This window comes from Cydia pomonella, chromosome 16 (assembly GCF_033807575.1).
Source record: "Cydia pomonella isolate Wapato2018A chromosome 16, ilCydPomo1, whole genome shotgun sequence".
NCBI lineage: Eukaryota > Metazoa > Arthropoda > Insecta > Lepidoptera > Tortricidae > Cydia > Cydia pomonella.
This window is the reverse complement of record NC_084718.1, coordinates 14,415,954-14,441,438: the sequence shown is the minus strand read 5'-3', so window position 1 is coordinate 14,441,438 and position 25,485 is coordinate 14,415,954. Positions and strand designations below refer to the sequence as shown.

General features: G+C 39.8%; 2 protein-coding genes across 3 annotated transcripts; one reads left to right on the top strand and one right to left on the bottom strand.

The window, feature by feature from the left end:
• Positions 1 to 659: 659 nt before the first annotated feature.
• LOC133526728 (PI-PLC X domain-containing protein 3) lies at positions 660 to 13,205 on the top strand. 2 transcript variants are annotated; one of them, XM_061863452.1, is made up of 7 exons: positions 660 to 828; positions 4,658 to 4,759; positions 5,569 to 5,731; positions 7,851 to 7,980; positions 9,205 to 9,363; positions 10,290 to 10,486; positions 12,224 to 13,205. In XM_061863452.1, the coding sequence occupies exons 1-7, from the start codon at positions 798 to 800 to the stop codon at positions 12,450 to 12,452; spliced, it is 1,011 nt and encodes a 336-aa protein (XP_061719436.1). In that variant the 5' UTR covers positions 660 to 797; the 3' UTR covers positions 12,453 to 13,205. The 2 variants fall into 2 exon arrangements, with proteins under 2 accessions (XP_061719436.1, XP_061719437.1); XM_061863453.1 differs by lacking the exon at positions 660 to 828 and adding an exon at positions 4,288 to 4,499.
• LOC133526729 (uncharacterized) lies at positions 13,189 to 23,673 on the bottom strand. The gene is made up of 7 exons (XM_061863454.1): positions 22,872 to 23,673; positions 21,094 to 21,217; positions 20,118 to 20,233; positions 19,380 to 19,482; positions 18,708 to 18,868; positions 17,483 to 17,643; positions 13,189 to 15,163 (listed from the first exon to the last, which is right to left on the bottom strand). Exons 1-7 carry the CDS (start codon positions 22,953 to 22,955, stop codon positions 13,249 to 13,251), a joined length of 2,664 nt encoding a protein of 887 aa, XP_061719438.1. The 5' UTR covers positions 22,956 to 23,673; the 3' UTR covers positions 13,189 to 13,248.
• Between the last annotated feature and the right edge of the window lie 1,812 nt (positions 23,674 to 25,485).

Sequence of the window (25,485 nt, the reverse complement as noted above, 5' to 3'; positions counted from 1 at the left end):
CTATTATATTTAGTACGGGCAGTATTTGTTTTTTAATTTATGCAGTCGGATCGACGATCTTATCTCCAGAGAGTGCCAATGATACGATATACGAAGGTATAGCAATAATATAAATAAGTACTTAGGTTTTGTAAATAGGTATCATTTTTCTTCTTATCGAAATGTCACAAGAGAGCAATGACAACAAGATAAATGGTTTGGCAAAAGCGAAAAAGAAAAGCGGCAGATAGTAATCTTCCCTTAAAACCACTAGACTCAACAGCCGGCTATCACTGCCCGGAGCCAGAGACGATACTCGCCTGATGCCCTAATGATCTTTGAACTCGATTAATCAGGACATTTACCCACGTAGGAGCATACCTAGATCAAGTACCAAAACACAAAAACATCGAAAGAAAAGGAAAGATACTTTATGAACACCATTCATAGTCAAAGTCAAGGCTACACCTTATAATTAGAGCATACCAGAAAAAATCCGCGCAAAAAGGCGTTTAAACGTTAGATAAATCCTTTCGCACTACTCACACCCGGGTTCCTAATCTGGCTCGGACTTGCTCAGAGATCAGAAACAAAGCAATCGGTTAGGTACTATAAACAAGAAGACTTTTTGCATTTATTAAAACCATTATCAGTTTATTCGTATTTACCGTATGTTATGTTCATTTTGTGTCGCGGCTCGGTGCGGGTTGTGTGTATTGTACGTCGCGGCGGTGCACGAAAGTGGAATACTAAACATACTGCCGAATAACGGTTCATAAAAGACTAGTGGGTATTTGTAAGTTTCATGTGATGTGAAGATGAAGCTGGCTTCATGTTTACTTGTCGCAGGTATGGAAAACTGATTTTTAAATGGTTAACTTGGTACCTCATCATTTAAACCCATTTTAATACTTAACCAAACCAGGTAAGAGACTTCATAGCTACGTTGAAATCCTTTTTATCCTGTTACTGTTAGAAATGTAAATTAATTCTTTGTTTAACTTTTAAATGCAAATGTAATGAGCACGTTGTCTAAGCTCTCAAGTCTCAACGTGCTTCAATCATTCCCTACCGTTTATCCGGTTGTACTCATATTAGCAGTATTAGCACAAGGAAAACATGAGTGATTATCAAGAACTTGTTGCTCTGAGCTACTGCTATGCATATATCTGCAATACCTGCATTAATAATTATCAAATTAGACCGGTACTTACAGTTAAGTGTTAAAAAAACAGAGCATTTAATTTACCCTCTAAAATATGAAACAAAGGTGAACTAATTATGTGTATAATTAACCACAACACAACGGCACATATACCTACTATATACAAGAACGTTGATGTGTACAGTCGGCATTTGAACTATTTGAAGTAAGAGGTATTTAAACGGGCGAGGTATAGCGTGGTATTATAACACAACTTAGCTTTGTTGTTGTAAATAAAGACTATTGTGCAGATCCTTATTGCTGACTGTGAGGATATCTTAACGTATAAAAGGCATAACGGCTACAAATATCATGCTGTGAAGTAGGACCAGGACTCAGGGCCGGATTTAGGGGAGCGCAACCGGGACTACTGCCCCGGGCCTCCACAAATGAGGGGCCCCCCCCTGGGCCCCCCACAATAGAGAATTCGGTAAATTTACCATTTTATTTGGAAAAAATTTGGGGCCAGGGGGCCTCCACTCCTTTATTGCCCGAGGCCTCCAGACCTCTAAATCCGGCATTGCCAGGACTATTCGTAATCTTCGTAGTCGAAACCTAATAAATAATCTCAAATATTTCACACCAAAGTCGTAAAAGGAAAAATATTTCACCACACCATCTCTTGGAGGCTGTCTTGATGGTGTTGAGAAAGTTGCATTTTATTCACAAGAGTTGCAAAGTAATTTGATGTAAATTTTGAGTTGTTTCCTATTATGTTCGCTGGTAGAATTGACTTTTAAATGATAATTTTGAATGATAAGTAGATATTTAATAACGTTCATTTGGATTTGATTTTGTTTGATGGTTTGCAGTTAGTATTTTCCTTGCATTTTTTATGTTTCATTCGGTGGCAAAATTTGTTTAACCCTCAAGCCTTGAAACCCTTGCAATGCTCAAGATTCCACTTTTGGAACCACTCGCTGCGCTTGTGGTTCGATTTTGGAATCATTCGCTTGGTCGGGTATCAATATTAGCACGAGTGGTTAAACAATAACTTTGCCCCCTTGTGAAACAAATAAAATAACTATTATTCACAAACTAAGAAGCAGTGTTGGCCGATCGTTAATTGCAATTGACAATTAACCATTATAGATTGAACCGTAAACCGTAACGAACGGTGTACGGTTCAATTATTAATGGTTAGTGGTCAATTGCATTTACGATATAAGGTTTCGGCCAACACTGCTAAGAAGGTTATCAATGTTTTATCTTCCACATTAGGTAACTCGTAAACCTTACTGTAAAGATATAAGGTAGTGCGATGGTGCAAAGAGGTAAGCTGTGTCATAGTATAGGTAGGTCTCAGAGCATTTAATAACCAACCGGAACTAAAAAAGGGACCTTTAAACTGGCCTAAAACTACTATGAGGTATATAGTGGCGACACGTACACTAGCGCTAACTGAACCAATATTTATTTAAAAAAAATGCATATGTCTATAAAAATCATTTCCTTTTTATGTGTCTTGGCGTCGGCACTGTCGTGCCCCTGCGATGATGCTATGTAGGCTAGTTAGGGTTCCGTAGCCAAATGGCAAGAAACGGAACCCTTATGGATTCGTCATGTCTGTCTGTCCGTCCGTATGTCACAGCCACTTTTTTTCCGAAACTATAAGAACTATACTGTTGAAACTTGGTAAGTAGATGTATCCTGTGAAACGCATTAAGATTTTCACACAAAAATAGAAAGAGAGAAACAATAAATTTTGGGGATTCCCCATACTTAGAACTGAAACACAAAATGACTTTTTTTTTTCATAAAACCGATACGTGTGGGGTATATAGATAGGTCTTCAAAAATAATATACTCGTAAGTATATATTATTTTCTAAACTGAATAGTTTGCGCGAGAGACACTTCCAAAGTGGTAAAATGTAGTTTTTTTTTTCTAATACGTCATAAATGGTACGGAATGGAACCCTTCATGGGCGAGTCCGACTCGCACTTGGCTGCTTTTTTTTTATTTGTATAATAGTATTGTAGTATGTGAGTGTTGTTTAATTTTAAATTAGTTTTATTAGAATATGTCTTGATAGCATAACGCGACAATGTGGTACCCTAAGACTTAGTAAAACTTTAACCTAAAATTATTAGGTATTACTGACGAAGAGAATCGTTTCTTCTATCCAATTTGTTTTTATTTAGTTACTTTATATTTATAGCAGAAATAAGCAATCATAGCTTTCATTTTGAGAAAAATATGTATGTGGAATTGTTATTTCTGTAAAGTTACGAATAATGACAATGTGGTACCCTTAATCACTTTTCATACAAAAAATGTATTCAAAGTACTACATTTCGAAGCCACTTTTTTTAATACAAAACAACATTATTTTGTATTATTTTTACACTTTTTGGTTAATTGTATGCATAAACTAACGTGTACAATGCCTGTTAACAACTAATTACGTTGATTTTATGTAAGATTTATAAGAACGATGTTGGTTTTTGTTTTGTTTCAAAAAAAGTTTATTTAACATTGTAGATGCGTTAAGTTTTTTATTATTATCCCTACAATCTACATTATAGACGTGCAAGGGCAATTTAAGTTGACCGAGAACTTGGCCATTTCAAGTCATAAAAAATATTTCAAGTATTTATATTTTACGTTTTGACACCATACGTAGTTTATTTTATAATAGGTATCTAAATTACATGTTACATTTTAGAGATCGAATGTCATTTGTTTAGGAATATAATATAATTGACACCAAAACATTTTAAACCCGCTATCTCCATAACTTCGCACTAGAACTTGGTCTTTCAAACTTTCCTACTTTAAAATCGAATACTTATCTCAATACTGTACATTTCCATGGTACATTTAAAAAAAAAATACATAAATAAGTACTTAATTTAGAAGCCTGATTCTTTTTGCATATAAAAGAGCCTGTTTTGAACTATATGCTGGTAGCTATAACTCAATATCGACAATAAGTTACCTTTTTATTGAGAATGACACATTTATTAATGCAAAAACAAAACGCCATTTTTATTTATCACGATGACGTTGACATTTGTTAGCGACGTATGACAGAGTAACATGTATTATCTTGCCGATTTAGGATGTCGTAATCTTGCTCCTATCTATTAGTCAATATTTAACACTTCAAACTTATCGAATACTTATTTTGAGTTGCGAAAACGTTATCAGTAAATAATTTGCGAAATTCTTCCTTATCCTTGAAAATATTTTTTGATAATGATGTAGTTTACTAAAATTGTACTGGACTAGAGGCACTTTAAAGTGACCAACCGAAGGGCCCAACCAGCCCTCGACTCCATAATTATTAGGATGACGTGATCGTGGCACGAAGGTACCATTTCAACCTCAGTTAAGATTTTATCTCGGTTTAAGTTAAGGTGAACTCATAGTCATCGCCCTAACTGAGCTTATATACTTGATCATAACGTTATTTTAACCCAAACTTTAGTCACATTTTCAACATTTTCTTTCAATTATTGTGATTTTCAGCATTCGTAATGGGCGAAACAAAGGACCTTAAATTAGAAACATGGATGAGAGATCTGCCAGAACAGCTGAAGGATATGCCATTTATATACCTTGCTATACCGGGTATGCTTTTTAACTTTATACTTGTATATTAAAGTAGTGTTTTCATTCATAATTCATATCAATTAGGTAGTTGTTATACTGTAGAATGAAACTTGTTTAAAAATACTGTGTGAATTGACCTAGTTATACATCTTTTAATAAACGTTTTAAATATATGATTATTGCATGAAGGATGCTTTGAATAAAAAAAATTGAACTCAAGTGTATTCTATGGAAGCCTAGTAGGTAGTAGAAAGTATGCAATTATACATATGTTGTTTCTGAGACATATGAAAGTAAAATACTTAATACAACTGCCAGCATCCAAGCTTCCTGATTTCTTGTTTTAAATTTAAGTCTATTCTAAGCATAATATAAGATTAGAGTGGTGTAATTGTTTTTTTTTTTATGAGATTGTGTGTAAGTGTAACAGAGTTAGTATCAACTGTTTCTAACTTAACATAGAGATGTATTTAGCTCAAATTAAAGTATTAAACTATTCTAGACAAGATATAACTCATTGTATTGAGGTAATTCTGAATACCTTAAAATGTTGGGTAAACCCTAAAATCACCCATAATTCAATTTTGGATAAGAGCCCATTTCAGAATTTAGACTTCAGAATTAGACCTTCTGAAATGTTCACTTTACCTGAATACGCAAGATATTTACTTGAAATGGTAGTATAGATACTGTTTGAAAAAAATGTTATTTTAATGTATTTAATATATTTATAAAGAATATAACATTAAATAAGCATTCAAAATGCTGATCTCTGTTAGCAATATGATTCATATATTTCATGTGTATTTTAATTTTAATGTTTTCAGGGAGTCATGACTCCATGACATATGGCATCACTCGGTCAAGCGGGCTGGCCCCTGATGCTGAGCCCATCCTCCACAGACTGTACCCTCTGTTCCGAGGTACGATAATGCGCTGGACCATTACACAGAGCCTTGATACGTTGCAGCAACTTCTCATTGGCATTAGGTACAAAATTTGCATTCAATACAAAAAATAAAATAAAATAAAGTTAAAATAATAATGCATGTTAACAGTTCGTAAATATTTGGTTTTAAAATCCCAAATATAAAATCTATGGGTCAGTTAGCATCAAATAGATAAGGTAATACTGAAAGGAAAAAACACTAAAAAAGTGGCAGATAAATCCATAAAGGGACCCTTCATCATCAATGGCCACTGCATCCCTGACAGATGATTGTTGCAACACTGTCAAGAGCAGTTGCGACGGCCAATGCATTTCTGCTTATGGCTATGCAAGCCTTTTTCTGCATGGCACTTCTTGCAGCATAAGTCGCTATATGTGTATATTGTGCCTCTGGATTACAACGGAATATGAGTGATTTTAAATGATTTTTGGGATTACCCAATTTTCGAAATTAGGTACCCAAATACATGTTAGTGATGCCAAAAGTGGCTAAATTCGTATATTGTATCATATCTTTGTTACCTTAGAAATAAGAATGTGTTCAAATAACAATATACAGTACCGACCCATAATATGACCTTTGTGTGTTTTTGTATGAACTTGTTTTTTTTTTATACTATGTCGGTGGCAAACAAGCATACAGCCCACCTGATGGTAACCAGTCTCCGTAGCCTATAGAGTAAACAATATAGGTTAGTTTGTAGATTGCATATTTATGATGAATAGTGCAATGAAATACTTTGAATTAATTGTAATTCAGCAGACTCAGCATATTACTAAAAAAGCTCTAATAAAAAAATGAAGTATGCCATACATTAAAACAAATAAGCTCTGGACGAAACCATTACATGAGACCAATTTTTCTCATCACTCATACAAAGCATTAACGCGAGACAGAGGCATTCATTCGGTTCTTGCCTGTTTGTCTAATTTAATTTCTTGTCTTTTAATTATTTATATAAGCATTCAAGTCCTGGAGACCCATCTCATCTTTAAGGATAATTTAATGATCTTTTTTTTTTATATTTTTTCTCTGACACTTAGAGACATCTCTAAAGAATTTTAGTATTTGTTGGGTTTTTTTTTTGTTATTCCACTTTTAGACATTTACATCTCTAATAAAGTATCTATTATTTCATTGATTCCATATTTGTAATTGTACTTTGTAATTTTTATTGTTTGTAAAGAATTTACATGTAAAAGTGCCGCTGTGGCCTATTTGCTGAATAAATGTTTGATATTGAAAGGAATACTTCTAGACTACCTAAAGTAGCGAGGTGGAAGTAACTCACAAACATAAAAAAAACATGCAGGTTATATATCATTGGCCGGTAATGTACATATTTGGTCACTATGGCTTATCATTTTCTTCTGCAACATGTAAGAATAGAGTGACAATTTCTTTCAAGGTTGACTGTACATATAATGTTCTTATTAATATCTGTTAATTATCAGTGACACATGTAAACATATCAAGCACTGACATTATCTTATTTATTTGCTTTATAGAGTAATAATAAACCTTTATTATCTGCGACTGATATATATGTATGGACATATGCGGACATATATGTATGGAAATTACATGCAACAATAGGAAGGCAAGTTTATATGACACGGTGTGGTGCTCATATTGAATGTTATATAAATGACATTCATTTATTAGGCCTGAATCCTACTAATAATACTAATATGAACGTTTGACTGTTGGGTTTTTTTTTAATCAGTATACCATCACATCTTAATGACCTCTACATGACGAATGAATGTAGTTCAGATCTAGCTTAAAAAAACATTGTACATTTATATTAATATAAAAAAATATACAAATTGTTATCATGACTATCGGATTTGTTTATCCCTTTGATCGCCAAAAACGGCCACAGACGCGCTTACAGTGTAATACCTATTAACCTTCGTGCATTCCGATTAGGTTAATGATGCTTCCACTTGGCTGTAATAAAATGTTATGTAACATCGTGTGACTGGGACAACATAATAAAACACTATCAATACTATCATGCTGTCTCTTTCAGACGATGTTATATAAATTGTATAACAGCCAATGTGGGAGCAACATTACGGACAAGTTCCACACAATAAGTAGCGAGCTAATGAACAGTAATGCTAATAAGTCATAAAAATGTTATTCATTTTCAGATACCTTGACTTAAGATTAGCCACCAAGCCTGGCACTGAAGAATTCTTCTTTACTCACGGACTTTATGCTGAGGAGATATCTGGTGCTTTGAGACAAGTCAAGGACTTTGTTGACACACACCCTGAGGAGGTATATACGATCTAACAGTTTTATGAATAGTAATCTAATATTCTTTACTTATTACAATTAGATTAGTCTATTTTATTACCTCATTACTGATTTAGATTTATACATTCATAGTTTTCTTTTTTCAGCGAATATAATACGGTAGGTAAGCTGTTATTTTCTGTTGTGACAATCAGCATACCTGCATGATTCCTCTCAATTCATCTCTTTCTTAAGGAGCGCAGATATCATGTTATTTAATTTAAAATTGTTGTACATTTAATAAATAGAAATAAAATCAATATGTTCCCTAAAACATGATATTGCCAATTTTTAGCAGCAATTTTCATGTTTTTAGCTTTTGTGCATAATTTGTTACAAATTTTTTAAGTGTATTTTAGACCTACACTACCGTCAAAAAGTTTAAGTCAAAACACAATTTTTAGTTTAATTTTCAAGAACACGTTTGATCGGTAACCCATTTGTTTTGAAGAAGACAACGATCCCAAACATTCGGCAAAGATCTATAGGCTACACAGCTAATAAAGAACAGCAAGGTATGTTAAAAACATGATTTAGCCACCGCAATCACCAGACCTTAACCCGATCGAACGTTCAGCAACAACTCTATGGGAGATACTGCAATAATCAATATGACTGGAAATCCGTTAGCCAACAAACGCTACAACACATACTTCTAGAAATAATGTCAATACCTACTGCTCTGAAGTGGAAAAGCGTCGAGGATTTTTGGATGAGACAAACGTTTGTTTAACTTTTTATTATTATACGCCGTTTTAAATAAATTCTGATTAAACAATTTGTTTAACGCTTTATTTTTTCGATTGTAGGTACCTACTGCAAAGTAGTATTTTCATAAAAATTTTGATTATTTTTATGACTTTTTTATGAAAATCAAAATATGCATTTGGGTTTGGTCTTTTTGACGGTAGTGTATGTTCATGATTTAATTTCGAGCGAAAGCCAACAACTCAGGTTTCGAATCGATACTGTCCCTCGGGAAAGGCCTCCAGATTGCGAATTAAATTTATGGCAGCCGTATTGTTATCCAAAAAAGCAGTACGACTTTTAAAAAACTCCGTTTCCTAAATCTACTGCACCTATTTAATGTTGTTTTTTATGAACATATGTTTGTCTGTACTGTACAGTTACATGTTAGTTCTAGTCTTGTAGAATACCTAGTTTTTTTGTACTGCTGTCTTAGATCACGAAATCAAATAATTACAGGTAGTAATTCTCGACCTGCAACACTTCTACGGTTTCACTCCAACAGACCACCAGCGGCTGATGCGTCTCCTCATCAACATGTACGGCCCCAAACTGGTCCCGAGACATCTGGACCTGCGCAGTGTCACGCTTAACTCGCTCAGCAGATTGAACCAGCAGGTAAGCACTAATCAACTGTTTCCTGGGAATAATTCTCGACCTGCAGTACTTCTACGACTTCACTGACTCATTTCACCACCAGCGGCTGATGCGTCTCCCGATAGCTGCTAGCCTAGACACTAAAGCCGAGTGCTGAATTTAAATTTGTATTTTGTTATTATTCGTATTTTTCGTGTCTTTGTATTTTCATTTGTTTTGTAGTTCACAGTGTTTTTATAAGGCCGCTAAAGTTTCATTCAAGGCTCAATTTTGTGTAATTATTGACACCCTTATGATTTTTAAACGGTTACATTGTGCCCATGCATTCCACACATTGAACTATTTTTACTACGTATAAAACCAGTATTTTACGCCATGAGTTGTTGTTGTTTTGACAACAAACCATATAAGAGCTTAAGACGTTTTGGTTGCGTGGTACAAGTTGCGATTGCGACAATTTCATTGTTTAGTGATTCCACATATAGCAAAAGCATATGATGAGAAGAAAAATATCCTTCAACTTATTTTTTTACTTTGAATACCCTATACATCTGTAATAGCAACTATGTGGACAATATCGACTAGGTCAACCTTCTACCAAAAGCCTATTGCTTGTGTAAGATATGAAAAGTCTAAGGCGAACTCGGGCTTGGAACTTGATAGCTAAACGAGATGCCACTGTACGGCTCCGTAAATTAAAAAAGTCACTTTCACTGTTTCACTTTGATGTTTGACAGTTCAGTGACTACAAACCATATGGCACAGTAAAACGCCATCTGTTTAGGCTCTCAAACTAGGGGGCATTTTTTTTCTTAGACTAAATATCTCCCTATTACAATCTATATCTATTTTCTACTACAAAGCATTATCTCTTAATTTTTGTAGCTATTTCCATTATCCGCAAGAATAACTTGCTTTTCAACACTTTAGTTACCCTTTCCTTTCAGGTAATAGTGGTATACCGCAACGAATCAGTGTACACGACGAGTGAATTCTGGCAACCGCAGATGCTTCCATCACCATGGCCTCGACAAGAAAAAGCGTCGGGCCTGCTGTGGTTCCTGGAGAACATCCGGCGCCACCCCGGTACCGGCTTCGTGCACCAGGCCGTGCTCACACCGACGCCCAGCTTCATCGTACTGCGGTGAGTCTGTGTGTACACCGCGGCATCGACTTCGTGCACCAGGCCGTGCTTACGTCCATGCCCAATTGCCCAGCTTTATCGTGCTGCGGTGAGTCTGTGTGTACTTAATGTTGCCGTCGCCATGACAGCAACACAAAGCGTCCGGCCTGTTGCGGTCCCTGGAGAACATCCAGCGCCACCGCGGCATCGACTTCGTGCACCAGGCCGTGCTCACGTCCATGCCCAGCTTGATCGTGCTGTGATGAGTCTGAGTGTACTTAATGTTGCCGTCGCCATGACAGCAACACAAAGCGTCCGGCCTGTTGCGGTCCCTGGAGAACATCCAGCGCCACCGCGGCATCGACTTCGTGCACCAGGCCGTGCTCACGTCCATGCCCAGCTTGATCGTGCTGTGATGAGTCTGTGTGTACTTAATGTTGCCGTCGCCATGACAGCAACACAAAGCGTCCGGCCTGTTGCGGTCCCTGGAGAACATCCAGCGCCACCGCGGCATCGACTTCGTGCACCAGGCCGTGCTCACGTCCATGCCCAGCTTGATCGTGCTGTGATGAGTCTGAGTGTACTTAATGTTGCCGTCGCCATGACAGCAACACAAAGCGTCCGGCCTGGCGCGGTCCCTGGAGAACATCCGGCGCCACCCTGGTACCGGCTTCGTGCACCAGGCCGTGCTCACACCCACGCCCAGCTTCATCGTGCTGCGGTGAGTCTGTGTGTACTAATTGTATAGAAAAGTGGATACTTATGTTAGGGAACCGATTGTACATAATATTGTCACCATGGCCGCAGCAGGACAGCCTATGTCAAATTCCCGTTATTAAAAAAATTGTGACTTGTCAATAGGTATTGACGTTGGCAATATGCGCGCAGTACAGTTGAGTGGCTTGCTCGCGAGTCGCGGGACAATTCCTATGGAGTAATTTTTGAGCTCTAGTCAGCCTTCTATAGTTATTTAGTTCATAAAGCGATAATAATTTTGATAATACGCGGAAAGAAATTGTTTTCCGCGTTGTTAATGGGTAAAACGACATTCATGTCCGGCAAAGGATTTTATCAGATACATGTTATCCCATTTGGTCTGTATAATTTACCAGCATATTTGAATTGTAACGCTGACTATTTTATTTGGGTGAATGTAAGGACAGCTCCGGTTCGGGCTACCAGATATCAAGATTTTGGACATTGATGATAATTTGTCCTATGTCCCCTAGATGGGGCAGAGGGCATCCACAGTGCGCCGCCATCTGGATCGGTCTTGAGCGTCGTGCTTGAGTTCGCTCCAAGTCTTCCCAATAGCCTTCGCCTCTGCAATAATAGTCCGGCGCCAGGTCTGCTTTGAATGGCAACGTTTCCTCTTTCCTTGGGGATTCCAGTCTAGGGCTTGCCTCGGTTGTGGTCAGGATCCCTTCAGAGTCTATGCCCAATCCAACACCATTTACGGAACTTGATCTGCTGCTCGACCGGGGTCTCATTGCAGCATCTCCACAGGTTGGCATTAGAAATATCAAGGCGAACGATAACAATAATATTGTCATGCCATTTGGATAGATTAATGGTTTAAAGGAAGGAAGGTAAGAATGTATGCTAAACATGAATATATTTTTGCAAAGCGCCATTCATGAGTTACATTTCATTTGATAACAATCAATCAATCAATCAAATATTATTTGATAAAATATAGGTATTTTAACACCTAGGTAGGTATAGGTTTTTGTAACACCTTATTTTTGTACGTTTCAGGTGGACATCAAATCTTCGTGCGAAATGCGCAGCGCCAGTAGTCAAAGAAGTCCTACCCGAGCTCTCGGAGTTCTCCCCCGGGCCGCCCGGCCGCTCGGGCCGCACGCCGCTCAACGTCGTCATCGCGGACTTCGTCGACATGTCCGACGCCGTCTTCCCCAGAACCGTCATCAACCTCAACAATAAGCTCCTGCAAAATAGGGACGTAGTCTACCATAGCTATGGGTGAGATCTCAAACAATGTACCTGGTTTTAGTTTTTAAGGATTAAGTACTTTATATTTTTATACGACAGTCTTCTGTGATATTTCATAAAACGAACTCAATAATAAATAAGCATAATTATTAACTGTAGGGATTTGTAATGATATCAGACTGTACAGCTTATTCTTTTAGTAGAAATAACCTACTACCATTTGAAGGAAGGACAGGGGCACGGACGTTTTGGACTACTTTAGACGAAAACGTAAAACGCTCCCTATATTTGTATAGTTTTATAGGCTCACAAGCAATTTTACTGATAATAAAGTAAATATTTTCTTCCAGCGATAAAAGTTTGAATTGACCATAGTTATGTAGAGGACTCTTGGCAGTTTTCGGTATGAAGTGTCTCTCAGAAAAAATATTCAACTCGATCCTACAGTACCTCAATTCCTCTCATCTTTTTGTCACTTTGTACAAAACTATGGTCATACATTATTCATAACATATACAATGCGTTTATTTATATAGGTATAGGGTAAACCGTCTATTACTGGCCACCTTATACTAAAATGGCTAAAATAAGAATTATATTTATTTATTTACACAATTCAAGTAAAATAAATAACTGTTGTTCTGATGATTAACTTAGATTGTATGATTATTCAACAGTATCCCTTTTAGTATAAGGTGGCCAGTAATAGACGGTTTACCCTATATGCCTTTGCCTACAATTATTGTCATGGTACATATCTGAATAATAAATTTATTTTTAAAATGAATTACTTTATTACGTACACTACAGCTTTTAGACATTCAGTAGACCTATGATGCAGACTTTTCAAACAATCCATTGAAAAACTCGTCATACTTTATTCTTTCACACAAATCTTGAAATGACCATTTTCTGTTTGTGGTGTTGTCGTAGTTATCGTCGGCGAGGGGAGAAAACATCTTGTCTGATAACTCATCGGATATTTCAATAACTCTGCAAATCTTATCTAAGCGCGGCAAATCCTCTAGTGAATAAGTCAAATCTGTAATATTTATAACTTGTGAAGTTTTCTCGCGTATTCTATAAGAACTTCCAGAGTCCGACATGCTTTCACTGTCCAATTTATCATAAATATCTTGTGTTCTGTATGAGCTATTATTTTTGCTTACAGTAGCGTAACTAGAAATGATACCACTGAAAGATTTTTCGGAAACATTTCCTATTGTGCTGCTAGAGCATCCTGGAGAGTTCATAAACTTTTCAGTCGCTTTGCCATCTACGTTTTTAATATCATTATTGTTGTTTCGAGCCTCATGAATATTATTTAAGCCTACAGTTTCTTTCAGTTCAATACATTCTTGTTTCACATCTTCTTTAGAGTCAGATTCTGCTTTCCTGTCCATATTTAAATTAGAAATGCTCACAACAGTTTCAGTTTTGTCTTTATTTTCAGATGTGTTACATTTTATTTCATTTCGACCATTTCGTTTAATGCTATCACTTCTCTCATTACACTTCTTTGAAAAATGATTAGTTACTTTTGATTTACCCTGTGTGGTGTTATTCAAAAATTTTAGTGTATTCTCTAGTTTTTCACTCACTATAGTTGCCACTGTACTCGTATCGTCTTCATCGTGAACATTTGTATGATATTCAGATTTCAGATCGTTACTAATATAAAATGTATTATCGTTAGTTAATGGAAAATTTGCAACATCGCGAGAATCTGGGTATTTTTTGTACATCAATGTATTCAATGAAATATTAGAATTAACAGTTTTAGTCTGTGAGTTAGACTTCCGCAATTTAAGTTGAGAGTTGCTGAGTGAATCGGCGTCAGTAGGCAGGCTTACTTTATCTAGATAATCGTCGACGTCTAATTTCTTATGAGCTCCGGTAATATCAGTGTTTAGTGTGTCTATTTTCACCTCCCTAATTTTTTCAAGGGTGTCTGAAATTTTTGCTATAATATTTTTTCTCATTATGTCTCTGTTTTTCGATTCTTTTATACATATCTTTTTTGATTTCTTTGCTACCAGCAGTTTTTTACTGGACGATTTATTTAACAAATCTTCAGCTATGTTTAACATTTCAGAAACCTCTTTCTCGATTTTTTTAAAACAATTCTCTACCTTGTGTTCATTATCATCCTTTGAATCTATCCTTATATTGTCATCTATATTTTGCTTTTCATTACATTTGCATTTCGTAAGTCTGTCAATATAGGATTTAATGGATTCTTTGTTTCCCCGAATAGATGGTGGACCGATTGATTGATGATGTATAGAATATTGTGCAGTTGTGGCTTTCATTTCAAGGCTTTGTAAGCTAGGTTTAATATTTGGGCGATTGTTCAATAATCCAGGTACACAGAACGAAACGTATGGTCTTCTAACATCTCCTTGGCTATTTTCTATATTCTGAAGGTTACTGGGTACGGGTCTCATGTACATGAGTCTAGTAGGTGTAAGAATCTGTGCTTGGAACTGTGTTTCTAAGAATAACACTGTGTCAATGACTCTACACGAGTAAGAGTACTCATTCTCGTACCAACATATTAGTTTGAAAAAGTTAGGTTTTATTTGCAGGCTCGAATCGGTGTCTAAAACGCAGGAATGCGTGTCTCCCAAGAAGTCGGATGATACGGCCTTCTCTTTGGACACTTGTATAATGTTTCGTAATAAGGAGTTATTTGAATCTTCTATAGTTTTGGATATTTCTGCTATACTGGTGTTCTTATTCAACCTGTCAAGCGTACGGAACGTGTATAAGTATTTTAAAGTGTATTTTTTTTACTTAGATATGGGTGTCATTAGTTGAAAATTGTTTTACATGCGTGGGTTGACGTCAGTATTGTAATAAGTGGGTAGTCTGATAAGTCAGTCAGACTCTATGCATGCTAGGCATCCTCTAAATCTTGTCATAGTCGATTGAGTACTGCCCATGTCATAGTTTTTGTCAATTTTAAATGGTGCCTGTCAGTCAGGCGAAGCCGCGGAGTTTGTGAGGGTCACTGACCTTAGCGTGATGTCGAGCACGGAGCCGTTGACGACGGGCACTCGGAAGGCCAGGCCGGCGAGCCGGTCCCTGCAGGCGGGGAGGGTCACTGACCTTATCGTGATGTCGAGCACGGAGCCGTTGACGACGGGCACTCGGAAGGCCAGGCCGGCGAGCCGGGCCCTGCAGGCGGGGAGGGTCACTGACCTTATCGTGATGTCGAGCACGGAGCCGTTGACGACGGGCACTCGGAAGGCCAGGCCGGCGAGCCGGTCCCTGCAGGCGGGGAGGGTCACTGACCTTATCGTGATGTCGAGCACGGAGCCGTTGACGACGGGCACTCGGAAGGCCAGGCCGGCGAGCCGGGCCCTGCAGGCGGGGAGGGTCACTGACCTTATCGTGATGTCAAGCACGGAGCCGTTGACGACGGGCACTCGGAAGGCCAGGCCGGCGAGCCGGTCCCTGCAGGCGGGGAGGGTCACTGACCTAAGCGTGATGTCGAGCACGGAGCCGTTGACGACGGGCACTCGGAAGGCCAGGCCGGCGAGCCGGTCCCTACAGGCGGGGATCGTCACTGACCTTAGCGTGATGTCGAGCACGGAGCCGTTGACGACGGGCACTCGGAAGGCCAGGCCCGCGAGCCGGTCCCTGCAGGCGGGGAGGGTCACTGACCTAAGCGTGATGTCGAGCACGGAGCCGTTGACGACGGGCACTCGGAAGGCCAGGCCGGCGAGCCGGGCCCTGCAGGCGGGGAGGGTCACTGACCTTATCGTGATGTCAAGCACGGAGCCGTTGACGACGGGCACTCGGAAGGCCAGGCCGGCGAGCCGGTCCCTGCAGGCGGGGAGGGTCACTGACCTAAGCGTGATGTCGAGCACGGAGCCGTTGACGACGGGCACTCGGAAGGCCAGGCCGGCGAGCCGGTCCCTACAGGCGGGGATCGTCACTGACCTTAGCGTGATGTCGAGCACGGAGCCGTTGACGACGGGCACTCGGAAGGCCAGGCCGGCGAGCCGGTCCCTGCAGGCGGGGAGGGTCACTGACCTAAGCGTGATGTCGAGCACGGAGCCGTTGACGACGGGCACTCGGAAGGCCAGGCCGGCGAGCCGGTCCCTGCAGGCGGGGAGGGTCACTGACCTAAGCGTGATGTCGAGCACGGAGCCGTTGACGACGGGCACTCGGAAGGCCAGGCCGGCGAGCCGGTCCCTGCAGGCGGGGAGGGTCACTGACCTAAGCGTGATGTCGAGCACGGAGCCGTTGACGACGGGCACTCGGAAGGCCAGGCCGGCGAGCCAGTCCCTGCAGGCGGGGAGGGTCACTGACCTAAGCGTGATGTCGAGCACGGAGCCGTTGACGACGGGCACTCGGAAGGCCAGGCCGGCGAGCCGATCCCTGCAGGCGGGGAGGGTCACTGACCTAAGCGTGATGTCGAGCACGGAGCCGTTGACGACGGGCACTCGGAAGGCCAGGCCGGCGAGCCGATCCCTGCAGGCGGGGAGGGTCACTGACCTAAGCGTGATGTCGAGCACGGAGCCGTTGACGACGGGCACTCGGAAGGCCAGGCCGGCGAGCCGATCCCTGCAGGCGGGGAGGGTCACTGACCTAAGCGTGATGTCGAGCACGGAGCCGTTGACGACGGGCACTCGGAAGGCCAGGCCGGCGAGCCGGTCCCTGCAGGCGGGGAGGGTCACTGACCTAAGCGTGATGTCGAGCACGGAGCCGTTGACGACGGGCACTCGGAAGGCCAGGCCGGCGAGCCGGTCCCTGCAGGCGGGGAGGGTCACTGACCTAAGCGTGATGTCGAGCACGGAGCCGTTGACGACGGGCACTCGGAAGGCCAGGCCGGCGAGCCGGTCCCTGCAGGCGGGGAGGGTCACTGACCTAAGCGTGATGTCGAGCACGGAGCCGTTGACGACGGGCACTCGGAAGGCCAGGCCGGCGAGCCGATCCCTGCAGGCGGGGAGGGTCACTGACCTAAGCGTGATGTCGAGCACGGAGCCGTTGACGACGGGCACTCGGAAGGCCAGGCCGGCGAGCCGATCCCTGCAGGCGGGGAGGGTCACTGACCTAAGCGTGATGTCGAGCACGGAGCCGTTGACGACGGGCACTCGGAAGGCCAGGCCGGCGAGCCGATCCCTGCAGGCGGGGAGGATCTTGCCGAGCGCGCGGCACGCGCCCGTCGCTGCGGGGATGATGTTCTGGTGGATGCTGCGGTGGTCGCGCCAGTGCTAAACATTATACACTCTATAAAACATTATTGTGTTACCGGTACCTGGTCTATCCAAGGGTAATATTATAGTAGGTAGTCGATGCGGCTAAATCCGTCTGCTTTATTCAAACAATAATACACGATTGTTATCTTCGTTGACGTAGCAGCGATTACTTTTAGTTTCAGTAGTCAAAAGTAGGTGTGCTCTATGACTGAGTCATTCGGCCGCATCGATCTTAGGTACTTTTATAGTTTCTCTACATTTACCTTTACCCGCATGGGTGGGGTTAGGTAAATATATCGAACTCTAGGCCTTATTGCGAAATATTAACTACAATTGAAACTGGAACAGGTACCCTCGGCCGGAGTGAATAGGGATAAAAACTGGGAAAGATTTTTACCTGATAATTTCTTAAAAACTACCCACACAAATTATATAATGGAATAAAAATAATAGACTATACATACACAAACCGTCCAATAGTTTGAGCGACGGCTAATCTGCGTAAACATAACGTGCTAGTGAATCAGTGCTAACCCTTATACTTACTTGCGTATTTTTGGAATCCTGCCGCAACAATAAATACGCAAACAAATATACCAACCCACCACCAAAAGTACAAAACTCGACACGTCCGACAACTAGTGGTGGTCTGGTCTGTCTTCAGTCGTCGGACGTCAGACCGTAAAAATATGCAAGTAAGTATAAGGGGTTAGCACTGATTGATTAGCACGTTATCTTTTCACGGATTAGCAAAGTAATATTTTTTATTTTAATTAGTATGGATTTCCGCAAAGTAACGCCTGATTCTATTCATTATTTGAGCGACGGCGTCATAGCGTGTAGACTGGGCACATAACCGACCCTACTCCATACGTATCTTCTAAAACCTTGAAGACGGGCGCAAGGCAGTACATGGTATTATGATTACTGCCTAGTCTACCTTACCGCTTTCTCCATATGACCCTTGATCCAGCCTCCTAGCGAGTCTCTCTAAGTGTTGCTCGAAATTCTTCGCGATGATACCGGTCGATGAAACGACTATCGAGACAACATAATGATTATTATACTGCCGACCTTACCTTGCCTCGAACACACAGGCCATCCAGTGGCTTGAGCGACGGCGTCATGGCGTGTATACTGGTCACGAACCCGTCGCCTACTCCATACGCGTCTTCTAGAACCTTGATGATGGGCGCCAGGCAGTAAAGGGTGCTGGAGGCGCATGATATTACTTTCATATCTGCAACGTAGGTAAGTATTAGGGCTTGCAAAAACCGGTTATTAATCGTAAAATGGTGCCTAATCTGGTTAATAACGACCGGTTTTTTGCTTTTTGGTTCTAAAGTATATAGTATCTATTTTGGGCTTGAGGGTTCGAGGCCAAAGGAGGTTTTCAGTGAGGAAAAATCAGGTAACTGTAAACAAGGCTATAACAATTATGCAATAATATTCTAATATCTATAGCATAATTGTTAAAATATACAAAAAACACAAGTAGGTTTCTAAACCTACTTGTATTCGAGACTAAAGAGATATAATATTGAACGTAGATATTGAGAGCTACTAAAAGCGGGAAATGATGACTAGGTAATTGAATCTAGTAGCCAATGCCGCCAAAGGAAAAAGATTGCACCCCGAAAAGAAGCCTCTCAGAAGACCATAATAAAAAGGTAGGTAGACGTTAGGGTGTTAAAAAGCCCCTAAAATTAAGAAGGTTAGGTAGTCTTAATAAAATAAATATTGTCTTGTACCCGGTTTTATGCTGTTTTCGTTGACGCCCAGTATGAGCATAGGCGCATCCGCGCTCGGGGCCGTTACTACCACTCTCCTGACTCCTTCGCTGGTCAAATGACCCTAGAAACAAAGGTGTGATTCCATCTGTCTCAGTCTCATGTAAGGCGGAAACAATATAATGATTATAAGCGAGAGATAGATAACTGCTGTGAATTATGTGATATAGCGCCTGGCGTTGTGGCCTGTGGCCTAATAACAAGCGCATTCCCGATTAGATACGTCCAACGTGAACTGGGCGCAATAGGTTCCAGTATTTTACAATATTACTTTATTTAGGTATAAGGTATTTTATCTTCGCGGACAAAGTGCCAAGTGAAGTATGTACTTACACACTAATATACTGGCAATAAGATCGTGTGCCTATAAGCACATATTTTGGCACTTCCAAACGTCCTTTGACATTTCTAAATCTAAATACCGGTCTGGCCTAATGAGTAGTCACCCTGCATATGAAGCCGATGGTCCCGGGTTCAAATCCTGGTAAGGACATTTATTTGTGTGATGGGCACGGATATTTGTTCCTGTGTTGTGGGTGTTTTCAATGAATTTAAGTATTTATATAATTATTATATTTAAATCGCTGTCTAACCTACAACACAAGCCGTATTGAGCTTACTGTGGTACTTAGTCAATTTGTGTAATAATGTCCTATAATATTTATTTATTTATTAGCTTTATTTAGCACAAGTTCTTACCGACGCCTTTTCCACGCTGGTGAACATACCAGAAGCTTCCACAACATATTGCACACCGGCTTCGTGCCACGGTATGTCTGCCGGCGCCTTGTGGTGGAACACCTTTATAGACTGGCCTGTAACAAACAGCCATTCGCATATTAGGGCCTCCCCACACTAGCGTCTTTTGAGCGTCGGCGTTTAATCAGCGCAATGGAAAATAGCGTCACTGCGCAGTTGCACCAACATTGCGTCGAGCAGCAGCCATAGTTGACTAGACTCCGGCCCTCAGGCGACGGTAGTGTGGGTGGCCGTCAATAATGCATTATTATATTTTCTTGAACTTTTACCTAGAGTCAGACCAAGCTAAGTCGGCAGCGTTTTCGACAGCCCAGCCAGCCTGTGCAAGTCTTAAGTAAACGTCATAATTTCATAAAAGTTTAACGTTTAAAAGAACACTTGCACTGTCTGGGCTATCAAAATCGCTGCCAACTTGGTCTGAGTCTGTATACCTACCTAGTCACTGAAGAAACAGTTTGCTTTTTTTCAATACCACATTGGTGCCAAACAAGCATACGGGCTGCCTGATGGTAAGCAGTCACCCAGAGGTTACATGTGCCTTGCCGATCCTTTAAAAACCTGTACAAAAGAACCCCTTACTTTAGTCTCGAGAAAACTAACCCTAAGCCTAGGCGCCTTTGACCAACTCTAAGGGTGAACAGTACGTGCTTGCACCTCCTATATCAATCCTTTACGGAATTACTACGAGTAAGGGTAAGTAGCAGTAAGGCGGGTAATACACCTACTTACTCATCTACCGTATCTGACTTACGAAACGTACCTAATATACCTACACGCGACGATAGCTTTTAGGTGTTTGTCCTTATTATAAATAAGCGTACCTACTTTATTAATTATTATTCAGCACATAACAAATAGGTTCAGTCCAACACATCTTCTGTAGCGAAGTGAAAAAATAAAAAAAATTATAACATACCATTGACTTTTATTTCATCGGCTTCGTGTGACACGGTCCCGGAGAATTTCCCGTGCGTAGAATCAAATTTTATTAAATAGCACATGTACTCTAGGTCGATGACTGGGTCGTTGATTGCCGAAACCTGCAACGGTAGGTGTACATAGGTTAGGTATATTCAGGGTGATTCAGGTAATTTCCGAAATAGGGAAATCATTTAAAAATCAATCATATCCGTAGTAATAATAAGTCACATTTTTTTGAGTTTTCCTTTTGGAATTACTCGAGTACGCACGACAATTAATTAATATATTGTAGAACGAGAATCTACCTGCGAATTAAAAACAAGAAAATATAAGAGATAAAAGTTTCTTTATTGCACATAAAAAAAGAAAAGTTACACAGTGATAACAGTAAGTATTAATGGTAATGCGCATAGCAGTTTGCAGTGCGTTTACAGACATAGCAGAGGTCCCCGCACTAGGCCAGGCCTGTATCGCGGGAGACCAGTTTACCATATTGTGACATGCCTTAAGCTACATAATATATAAAGAAGAAATACAAAATGATATGGTATTTTTGCAAGCTTCGAAAATTGACTAAAATACTTCTTAAACTAAATTTCCTATACAAATTTTATAAGCAGAGCCTCCGTTTCATTGTATGTTAGTGAAGAGAGCCAGGTAAATAAAAGTTTTGTGGCATTTATTACAGATCTGTTAATTATTGAACTAAGCCGACTTGTTACTATGTTGTAAATAGTAGAGCCGAGGACATCGCCGAAGCGTCTACCAAAACCGGTGTTTACTCTAGGTACAGGCAGTTTAAAGACTCTTCTAGATACCAGGATGGCATAGTTTTCCTTAGCCATTGCAGACTTATGCACTGTAACGCAGATCTTATGAATAAAGAGCTGACGGACGAACTAATAAGAGCTGTGCTTCAGAGTAAAGGTTGATTGTTGGGTATCTGAAAAGCTTATTGAGCATGACTTTAAGAACCGAGCGCTGAGCTCTTTCGGCTACTAAGATAGTTTTTGCATTTCCCCACACTGATGCCGTATGTAATTATTGCCTGAGACAGCGCTATATATATTATTTTAAGGAGGGTTAAGTCTGCTGACTGCCGGAGTTTTTTAAACAGATGGATGGTTTTCCTTATTCATTTGGATAGGCAATAAATGTGTGCTTTGAACGTTAGATCCTCGTCGACGAACAGTCCAAGATATTTTATCTTATCCGCACGATAAATGGCTTCACATGGACACGAGAGGTTTTGGAAGTTGTTAAAAGTATGTATCTTAATGGGCGGAACATTGTTGGGTTTGAAAGCAGCGGTCTTGTGAAAGCAGATAAATTTTGTTTTATCGCTGTTTAGGGTTAAGAGGTTACGATGCAACTAAGAGACAGCTCAATTCATGCCCCTTTTCAGCTGCGTTAAATGTACTTTCCCAGTTGTGGCAATTGAAAAGGATAACTGTATCATCTGCGTAGCAAATTATTTCTGCAGTTGCAGTATAAATACAATTGTTTTCGTAAGTAAACAGTGCTGCTATCACAACCCCGTTAAACTAATTCAGGATTGAAGACAAAAACTATTCCTGAATTGCTGTGCCGACCAGGTACCCCGTAGAAACTTAGTAATAAAGACATCTTATTCTAGAAGCAATAGTGTTTTTTGCCACATCCGATCTTTTGATTAAATACAGTGTATCACAACTCAGAGATTTAGTAACTCGAAACAAGGGAATGAAATATAATTCATATGAATGAAATAATCAATATCATCTGCCTACTTACTTCTATATCCGAGTGTTCAGTACAAGTTCTAAATATAACTCTGCCAATTCGGCCAAAGCTGTTGATTCCCACTTTTATTACCATACCGAATAGATGAGAATCGAAAATTCTTCAAAATAAACTTTGAATTTTTACATTCAAGACTTTAAGTGAGCCGTCATTTTTAAAAGTACCGCTTTCCCAACGTTTTCCTTTATCATTCGTGCTCATGAAAGAAGTAATGGGGAAAAGATGTGTTTTAAGGCCAGTCCAGACGGGATGATGAAATCGACCGATTTGACTAGAAAATAAATTGAAGAAAGTTTAATCACCAATTTTAGATTTATGGTGATATTTGAGCGCTCTAAATAAAAAAAATGCCTCCAAACGTGAATACCCCTGATTCGATCAGAGAATTTGATCAGAATGGTGAAAAATTGTTCACTTCTAGACTGGCCTTTAAAATTCATATAGGTAATGCACTGCAATACGTGAGACACATTAGGATATTTTATTTCTCCTATTGTGTCTCACGTAGTGCGACATCCCTCTCGTCAGTTACTAAATTCAGGAAGGCGTAAAAAGCTCTTTAGTCCGATGGAGTAATTTGCAAACATTTTTTAACATAGCAACCCATATTTAAAATTAATCTACAAAGAATATGTACACGTAGAATTGGCATACCATTTAAATTGGTACACAAAAATGGAAAACCGAGTATTAGAGTTTTCTTATTGTAATAGACATTAGTCACATCTGTATCCAATTTATAAATTGGGATATGGTACGCTCCGTAGTAAAAAACGAAAAAAGCTATATACTTAAAAAATGTGAGTATGAGAGCACTATAGGAGTCGAAGCGGTCGCCATGGCCGAAATCGGCCGGAAGAATCGTCATCATGTTCATATTTGTAAATCCATTATGCCATGATGTTCATATAGTTTGGCCCAGGGCTATCTGATTTCAAACATAAACAGAGAGAATCATACTGTCTTTGTCTTACGCTAGCTACCACCCAAAAGAAAGGGATGAGTATAGTTTTCTTTGTTCATACTTACTGATAAGTTGAGTTTTCCAAACTATAAGGCCGCGGACTGGATGCAAGGCGCGGCGCGGCAAGCAGGGCTGCCGTCATCTTAAGGCCGCAAACAAGCGGCGCCGTTGTCGTCCAAAATAGTTCTATTCAAGTCACGCAAACTGCCGCTCGCGCCGCCCGTTTCCCAGCGACGCGATCAAAATGTATAGACTTGAATGGAACTATTTTGAACGACAGAGGCGCCGCTTGCCGCGCCGCCCGCCGCTTGCATTCAGTCCGCGCCGTCTGCGGCCTAAAACAGGTTCATTTAAGTCTTTATATTTTGATCGTGCCGCTCAAAACGAATGAAGAATAAAGTGTCCAGTCCACGACCTAATTGACAAATCGTAGTAACTTGTATAAGTTGTAGTCATTTTGATATCAAAGAAAATGCCGCTAAAAACTAAATTCGAACATACTTATAGTTTATCTCCAATTCTTTATCGTCATTGCGCTTTTAACATGCTCTATGCCGTCTATGCGTGCTCTATATGTATAACATGTGGTGTTTCAAAAGTTGCCAACCGTTGTTTAAATATAGCATATTACCACCCCCATGCCAATATACAAAAGATGCATGCCTACTTGTCAATGATAAGCCAAACTTAATCACATCTCGTAGTGAGACAATTCCATGACACACAAGGGCGTAATACAAGAATTTACTGCACCAGCCCCCTTGCCGCTCCTATATTTATTAAAATAACTGTTAATATGTGTATAACTATGTATAATAAATGACCTGACGAAATTAAATTAGAAAGTAACAATGTATTTAAAATTAAGTCGACAAAATGGCTTCAAGAGAAATGTTATTATAGTATTAAGGAATATTTAACAAAATGTAATTTTAGGTATAATAATAATATTTATAAATATTTCATACTAGCTTTTGAGTAAACAAGTGACTCTCTTAGCAGCACATTGTATGTATCTATAATTTGCACACCTAGGATGAGCACGTGAAACTTTTGTTTATTTTTTAAGGCCGTAAACCGTGTTCGTGCAAATAATTTTAATGATACATTTTTTTTTTATTAATTTGTTTGCAGTGACTAAGTATATACTTACTGTTATGCTGTACAACAATTTTTTAAATAAAAATAAATAAAATAAAATAAAGATTTTATGATTTTGATTTGAAAAGACAGATATATAGCGGTCAAACAAGCTTTGGTAGAAAAAGGCGTAAATTTAAAATTTTCTATGCGACAATAAACCTTCGCGCCTAAATTTTTTTAACTTGCCGCTTTTTTTACTGTTGGAAATGGCTTGACAGACTAAATGCTGGAAATTCAGTTTTTGGTGCTGGCAGTATACCCCGTATTTTTTTTTACTTCTCGCACCGTCTGTAATAGGGTTCCCAACCGTACTATATTATATAGTATTGTACTATATTTTGGCTCTCTGTACTATATACTGTTGAAAAAATATATAGTACGCTAAAATACTATATTTCCGACATCCTTCTAATTTGTTCAAGATCGATAATCAATTTAATTCTAATCAAATAAAATTATTTCAAGTATGAAGACAAAATGGCGTGAGGAATGCAACAG